This window comes from Austrofundulus limnaeus, unplaced genomic scaffold (genome assembly GCF_001266775.1).
Source record: "Austrofundulus limnaeus strain Quisiro unplaced genomic scaffold, Austrofundulus_limnaeus-1.0 Scaffold1334, whole genome shotgun sequence".
In the NCBI taxonomy this organism is placed as follows: Eukaryota; Metazoa; Chordata; class Actinopteri; order Cyprinodontiformes; family Rivulidae; genus Austrofundulus; species Austrofundulus limnaeus.
In genome coordinates, this window is record NW_013953736.1 from 1 (window position 1) to 8,434 (window position 8,434).

Consider the following 8,434-nt stretch of genomic DNA (forward strand, 5'->3'; position numbering starts at 1 on the left):
GTTGCATAGGTACCTGTTCAGTAATACAATATATATTGTTTTCTAGGAAAAAAAATACATCAAATAATTTATTAGGTTTGTGTTTTCCTAGAAGAGTTAGGGTTCATAAAATTATCAAACTTTCTCATTACAGATTAAATGTTGCCATTCTTTTGCTAGAAGGGAATGGGGTGGAGGTTGTATCTGGGTGGATAAATAAAAAAAAATGAAAATTAGAACATTTAGGTGTAGAAAGGTTAATATGAACTTTTTGAAAATCTTTTAAATAATAAATGACAGCATATTAGAAGCTGTTGTTGTTGTGCTGGACTGTTTATCCAATAAATGTCATAGGATAAAGTTATAATAAAGTTTAAAGATAATATCATAATTTTGAATAAAATATAAAATTTTCATTTAGATGTAGGTAATATAAACACATGAAAAATGATAAAAGAAAAATATTAGACTGATAATTTAAAAAAATAAAAATAGATATATTTACCTGCTGGGTAAAAGGAAACTACAAAGAACTACAAAAGACGTGCTTGACGCAGCKCCGTGACGCTCGGCGTCAGTTTGCGTCAATTTGCCGGGAATGTGGAACCACGTGTTTACCGGTTCGCTCGCGTCGCCTGGCTGTTCTTCCTCTGATTCATGGGCTGGTCAGGGAGTGGGTAAGATGGCGGCGGAGGAGACGTTAACAGCGTGCAATATGGATTTATTCCTAATGGAAACACTAGGCGAGGTAAAGAATAAAATCTATTGTTTATTTCTGCTCGTAACATCATCGTTTCTAGACTTTTATCTGTAGTTCTGTAGGCCGGAGGTAGTGTGTACAGGCTGTCCTCTCTTTCTGCGCATGGAAAAGTGACACGTGGATGAGACAGTAGTGTTTTATTCTATCAGCTTTTTAAAAATCACACACTGTTGTGCGAATACAACAATTTTATTACCCTGTTTACATGTAATTAAGCTACTTTTGTTTTTGAAAGGGCTTGTTTTGCAGCTCTAAACGAGCTGGCATTGCTCGACTGGGCACACAACAGCAGGATTTATCCATCATAATATAAACAGGCTCTGCAGTATGTGAAGTGACAGTTGTGGGTTGTTGTTAGAAATGAATATGGCTGATGTTTGAGGTGTGTAATTTCTGTAAGAAATGTAGCTCAGAAGTTTTTTTTTTGTACGAGTTCTGTGTTAGTGTACAAATGGTCACATACACGTGGTGACTTAATTTAAATATCCTGTACAGCCAGGTATTTTATATTTGTATAGTCACATATTTAGTGAAGTCCCACTTTAATTTTCTCAGTGGATTAAGTCAAGTTTTGTTAATTTTTGTCTGAGTGAGTCAGAGTTTGACACCGGCGCATTGCAGCAAATAATGTGTCATCAGCTGTGTTTTCTGCGCTCATTATTAAAGTTTTGTAATTTATATAGATTAATTGTATTTGGGGTAAAATCACACGTGACTGCAGGCTTTATTGCCGCTGTAAAGGGACAGGTTTTCATTCAAAATCTCTGTSTAAGCCACATGTGGTGGTTCACATGCGGGGTTCGTTCACGCATGCGCAGAGGAAAGTATAAACTTTGCTGTTTTATGCTATACGCAAGTCGTTTTTTACAGTTTTAGAATAACAAATGATAATATATCAACACTTATCGTTAGATTAAGATGCAGTTTTAGTTGTAACTTTTATTCTTAAGTTTAAATAGCCTGTTTTGTTGTAGTAGCTCTGTGTATGTAGCCTTCCTGTGTACGGCAAGAGGGAAGGGTCAAACATGGCGTTCTGTGTGGACACACGTGGGTTACTGAGGGAAAAAGACTGGGAGCTTCAAAATTTGTCATTTTATCTTCATACTAAAGGAATATTATTGCTGCTTTTAGGTGTTTCGTGTTTAATAATTAGTTTTACATATTTTGCACATTTAAATGATTAAAACTATCGACAAATTTAAATAGTTTAAGGTTGGRGGTTATGAGTTGTTTATTCCTGAATTTGAATTGAATGTGTAAATGGTTGTAAACGTTCATATAATCAGATTTAAATCTACATGGATCAATAATTGAGAATTTAACTTTTACTAATGCAATAATCTACAAGTCTAGTGTGTCTCATTTGTTTATTTCAGTTTGTTTAAGAAATCGCTTTTTTATTCTAAATGAAGCTGAAACATTGTGTAGTTCTTTGCTCATATTTCCCWTGAGAAATAAGGAACTAAAGTTAGTCACGGCTACACAGAATAGATTTAAAATTACAGAGGTTTGTCAGTATGTTCATAAGCACATATGACAAAATATGTAATGTATTTAGTCAAAAGGCAACAATAAATTAATGTCCAGTACCATATGTTGTGCTATGGGCAATTTTACTTGCTGCACTTCTATTCAAAAATATTTTAGAGCATTTGTTTGTCCACTGTCAGTGTTTCCACTACTTTTACCAAACACATCTTCTGATTAATAATTTTTCACAAATAAATCTATCTTTTGCTTCTTTTAGGCTGGACTCAGTTCATTAGAACCTCTGGAGTCTCTTCAAAGCTGCATAGATCCCTCTATCATTTCTATGATTGAYGACATGTCAACYATAGAGGCAAGACTGAGGTTACCTTTGTGTTTYAAATGTTAGCTTTTGTTAATTCTTGTAAACAAATAACTTTGTKGCTGGTGTGTTCCTGTAGACTAAAGGCTTCGATGCAGAGAGTGAGACCACGCTGCTTACAGCCCTGACGGAGATCTTAGACAACGTGAATGATGAGAACCCGTCGCCGTTCGACATGCTACCTGACTCGGACTTGCTGTCCAGTCAGAAGGACAGGGAACAGTCTCCGGTCGGTYCACAGCTGCTACTACCAGACATGTGCAACGTTTAAACTAACTTTTGTCTCATTCAGCGGACTGATGTAGCAATAACGTCTCTGTGCTCCCGTGTCTCCTTTAGCTCAAGAGAATCATGTGTTTGTCTCATTCTCTGCAAGACAAAGATGCACTCTCTGACACCAGACCTTCCACTGAAAAGGTAAGGTTTTTAACTCTTCTAAGCCTCGGTAAACTGCAGACAGATGAAAGTTTGATTATTTGTCCCTCCTTGTGTACACAGAGCCTATTCAGGATCCAGACAAACTCTCTCCAGAGAAGTGACGGCGAGGAAGAGGAGGAAGGTTCTTTTACTCTGAGCCCAGACAGACATGGCTCATGTCCTGAAACTGGTCTGTTTGGCTGGGAGGGTCTGTCCCTCCCTCTTCCGATCACCTTTGAACAGGAGAATGAAGATAGTCTCGCTGTAAGTCTTGGAGACTTAGTTAGACACATGCACCCATATTGCATCCCCATATCTGTAGAGAACGAGACGGGGGAGCACCTGTTGCCCGAAGGAGGCATATTTCTTGAAGTTGTGGATCAGGGAGAAAACGGAGAACCTATCTTGGCCATCCAAAATATGGACCTGCCTTCCTCCGAGCCTCTCACAGAGATGAGTTTGGAAAATCAGGCGCAAGCTTCAGATGAAGCAGAGGAGGAGCCTTCTGACAGCTCAGAGCAAATAGTAGTTGATGATGATGAAGATGATGTGCTGCTCAAAAATAAATGTGCAATTGCTGCTACGGTCACTTCAGTTCTACAATCGYATGTGAAAAATGAAGTTGTCTTTCGGAGACCGAAGGAAAAGAAAACAAAGACCTCCTCGCGAAGAAAAAAGAAGAAAAAAAAAGAGCAGCAGCCTACCCATGTGGAGGGAAGGGTTCTGAGGAGTGGTACCATCACAAAACCAGCACAGAAAATACAGAAGAAGCCTGAAAGAGAGTTGATCAAAGAAGAGAAGAAGATAAAAGGCCCCAGTGTTTCCTTAAAATCACCTCAACCTCTTCTAAACTCTAAAGAAATGAAGCCACGCAGAACTGAAATGCAAACCGAGAACACCACTACAGCATCACTGACTGTGAGAAACGAGAAATCTGCTCCACTGTCACCAAGTCTGAAAACAGTTCCATCAACTACTCCTGATAATGACTGTTCAGCCAGCGCAGGGAGCTCTCAGCCCCCAAAACCTCCAAAACAGCCCACCATGCCTTGTGTTGAGGCTGAAAGCTCATCAGCAGCCCCCTCTGTTCCCCCCTCCCTGGTATCTTCTGAAAGCCCCGCAGCTGCTCCAAGCTCAGAGGTTCCAGAMACCCCCCCGCCTGTTAATGCTGTCCTGCCGGCCCCAGAACCCAAACCCAAGTTGCTCAGTCTCGACGAGTACCGACGGCTTCGGCAGCAGAAGAAGCCGGCCCCGGTGGAGAAACCAGACAAGAACATCACCAAGTGGCCCACCCTTCCAGAGCTCCCCAAAGAGCTCCAGCCCATACCGTGCCTGCCCTACCCCAGTCCCAAGGACCCCAGACGTCCCAACGCGCACGTCGCAAAAAGGGAAGTGGAGGAGGTCGAGCCTGCTTGGCAGCCAAGGGGCCCGGGAGCCCCACCCACCCCCGAGGCGCTGTTGGTGCCACCCGCCTACATGATTTCTTCATCCAGCAAGGTTGCATCAGCTGCTGCAGTTCACAAACCCCCACAAACCCAAGAACCACCCAAACTCCCCGAGCAGCCTCCGACTCTTTGTTCCGAGAAGAYTTTAGCCACACGTCCACACACCGCTGCCAATCCTACAGTGTCCTGCGAGTCTCCAGCTTCTTCAAAACCTGCAAACCACTCGACGTCTTCAGCTGATGGAATGGTTTCTGGAGTTCCAGGTAATAAAGATGGGGTTGATGGCCCAGCCCAGTCACAGTCTGTATCCCTAAAGTCTGGAGATCTTACTAAAATATGCCCTGTGACTGAACCAGCCGTCGCTTCTGGACTTGCACCGAGTGCCCCTCTGAAGACCACCATCTCTCAGAAGATACCCGAGGTCACTGCTTCTACCTCGTTAACTGACCCGAAGAGCAAATCCTCCAAACTCGCAGCCTGTAGCGTCAAACCTTCTCCTGCTGCTCTTACATTAAATACCTGTACTCCTAAAACACAACGTGTCATGCTTGAATCTAAAGAAAAACCAACTAACCAAAAAGCAAAGGATGCTACGCAGGAGCTGATTGAGGCATTTGCTGGTGAAATAGGTGAGGTTAATGATTTACAGCATCAGTTTTTGTTAGAATTCTTAAATACATAATTACTACATCAAAATACTTGTTTTTTTTATTTCTGAAGGTATTGAAGCTGCTGATTTGACCAGCTTACTTGAACAGTTTGAAGAGACCCAAGGTAATTATCAAATTGTAATGATTATAATAAAGTGCTTAATTTTTCTTTCAAGTTTAATTCTGATGTGGGTTGATTCTGGTCTGCAGCATAGAAGGCACTGAGCTGGATCAGTTTCTAAGTTTTATCTGGGGTGAAAAGTAGCACACAACATTGTAGTGCTGTCTTTTGTTAAAGTCCTGTTACACTATAATGTTTCAGACAACTTATACCTACTTATAAAACTTCTTTCCAACACTGAACATGGAATAAAAACAATCTACTGGGAGCCTTTTTGGACATAAACATATTGCTAATGATTAGATTGAATATGTAACCTATATGGAGTGATATAGTCGTGACAACATTTTCACAAGTTAGCAAAAGTTTAAAATGCTGTAGTGTGACAGGGCCTTTAGCACTGGTGGGTCAAATTAAAGGTATCTGAGACCTGCATAGAGAGCCTACAAATAAATGGTAAATAAATGTGACCAATGGTTTTTATTCTATTATTAATCCTAAAAAAAACAGTTTACATAGAGTGTTTTGGGGACTTGTGACTATTTATTATAAATTTTAGCTCTACTTAAACATTTATCTTTAAGAGGAGTCGATCCTGCAGAGGYACTTCTTTATGCTTCCGTCTGCTCAGCGGCTGGAATTTTGCCTTGTCTGCAAATCCATTAAACTCTCACCCTGCAGGCTTTGTTTGGGCGGATGTACAGGGCTTCACACAGTGCAACAAGTGTTTCATGTGTACATTGTGTYCATTCAGTTTTGTCATTGAAGTGCCAGGCTTTGACTTTTTGTTAGCAAACCGTTTATTCCACGAGAAGTTAATTAAAGTGCCTGACATGAAGGTTTYCAAATAAGTATAAGGCATRARTGGAAAGGTAACATTATTAGCATATTGCAAAAATAACTTCCTGCTGCTGAGATGAACAGTTGTTGAGATATTTGCATGTGAAGCAACAGGAAGTGATGTCAAATGCGACTATCTGCATGGAACAAAGCATTGATAAAACAGCTAACGACACAGACTGTAGAGAAGAATCTGATGTTTCTTTAGATGATTTTGAGTCTCTATCAGAAAGAGATGAAGACGAGTCAGAGTTCAAATGGTATTCTTTCAATAAACAAAGACCAGAGAGTTCTCTTTCTTAAAAAGTTCCCCTTTGATGTCACTTCCTGTTGCACTTTGACTGAGCAAAGTTCAAAAGAAAATATGCCATTTGTGTGACAAAATTTCTTAAATAAAAACGGGTTTTCTTTGACTTTTTGRATTCGATGGATAGCCATGTCACATGCACTTTAAAGAAATGTAAATGCTACAGATATTGACAAGTTTTATTAATGCACTTAAACTTTCCTATCACTGTTGGTTCATGTGCTGATGCACTTTTATCCCTGTTCCCTCTTCCATCAGTGAAAGACAAACAATGTGTGCCGGAGGTCTCTGGTAGAGCAGCAGCTGTAGGAAACTCGAGGTGAGTTACCCTACAGCCTCCAAGCTGCTCTGTATGAGTGACTGAATGATAGAAACAGTCAGAACTGGAGGAGTGAAARCAGTTTGTGTGCGTGTGACTGAAGGTGACGCAGGTGCACCTGTTGCCAAGACCTACCGCAAAACTCTGTCACTGACTGGCCTCAGTAGTGACTATCRAAAAGTAAAAATAACGTTAAGCTGAGTTAATTTGCCCTGCTTGCTTTGCAGAACTGATCCGGTTCCAGAGAAAACTGTAATAGAGCGACTAAGAGCTACTGAACTCTCAACCACTGCAGGTAAATCAATTTAAACGTTAGTAAGTTAGTTTATTTTCTTTTTTAATACTTCTGTTTCCCCAGTGCAACTCAGTTCAGTAGATATACTTGTCTAAATTGCTAATAAATCATTAAATCACATTATTGTGATGTTTATTTCCTCCCTGTGCTTTAGCTCTGACCCCTCCAGCCACACCTCCCCAACAGATGTGGAAGCCTCTGCCCACTTCACCTCTGCAGGTGAAAAGCAAAGCGGCTGAGACCACCAGGCAGAGTCTCTCCAAGGTTATCCAGATAGAAGCGCAGCCTCTGCCCTCTGTTAGGTCCCGTGGCAAATCCACSCCCGCTGCTGCGTCTGTAGCTCCTGATCTGGCATGCATGGATCACGACTACTGCCTCCCAAACAAAGGCTCATCCACCGAAGAGCCAGTCAAGCGTTGGAATGTTAAACAGCAACCGGTCATCACTATAAAGCCCATTCAAGCTTCAACCACTACACAAACACCCTCAGCTGCCGCGGCTCCATCAATCCAGCCTGTTAAAGCTCCTGTGGTTCCTGTCAAAACGCAGGTTTTCCCACAGTCTGACCATTTGCAGAAGAGGGCAAGTGATGGGCCAGGTGAATGCTCTGTTCTGGAGACTCCGGATGCTTCTCCAACTCAACAGGAGTCTGAATCTTCTTTTAAAGTCTGGAGCCCCAGAAGAGATCCATCAAAGAGGTCCTATCGTCGACACGCTYCTTCTCGTTCACCCAGTCCCAGGTGTAGTCCCAAAACAAGAACAGGTGGGAGATCGAGAAAAAGAAGATCCCACCGTTCTCCCAGTCCCGTGTCCAGCTGCTCAGACTCCTATTCTTCCAGATCTCGGTCCAGATCATGCTCCCCACCAAAGAAAAGGTTCGTCCTTCTATCGAAACTTCGGGTGAATTCAGAAGTTCACCTCTTTCAAAAACATCTGATTTTGATTTTATTTCTCGTGCYTCGCTTTCGATCTGCAGGTATCGATCCCGCGGCTCGGACAGCAGCTCCAGTTCATCTCATTCCTCYTCTCGTTCTCCCTCCGTGTCCCGCTCGCCTCCCAAGAGGAGGAGGAGAAACTCTTACTCCTCGTCTCGCTCGGGCTCCTGGAGTCGTTCCAGGTCCCGGTCCCCTCAAAGACAAACMCAGTGGAAAAAAACCCGACGGCTGTACAGGTACAAAATATAAAAGTTGCTTATTGTAGTGTCGTTTGAATTAAGCATCACAATATCTGTGACACTTAAAAAAAATGAAGTAAACTAAAGCTTTAATATCTTCTCCAGCCCCTCATACAGGCCCAGACATCATCATAGTGCAAAAAGAAATATGGAAGAATCAAAGATCCGCAAAGAACAAGCCATTGTAAGTGTATGCTTTTCTAAAACTATATATATACACACACACACACACACACACACACACACACACACACACACACACACACACACACACACAC

General features: G+C 41.8%; 1 protein-coding gene across 1 annotated transcript; it reads left to right on the top strand.

Moving 5' to 3' along the window:
- Nucleotides 1–621: 621 nt before the first annotated feature.
- LOC106535004 (peroxisome proliferator-activated receptor gamma coactivator-related protein 1) lies at nucleotides 622–8,340 on the top strand (the record flags this gene model as incomplete). Its single annotated transcript, XM_014031844.1, is given in 10 exon segments — nucleotides 622–727; nucleotides 2,487–2,817; nucleotides 2,928–3,005; nucleotides 3,087–5,079; nucleotides 5,171–5,224; nucleotides 6,627–6,687; nucleotides 6,915–6,982; nucleotides 7,137–7,857; nucleotides 7,959–8,153; nucleotides 8,262–8,340. Coding segments are annotated over 9 exon segments (3,303 nt in total), but the record flags the coding sequence as incomplete, so codon positions are not given.
- Nucleotides 8,341–8,434: the final 94 nt, after the last annotated feature.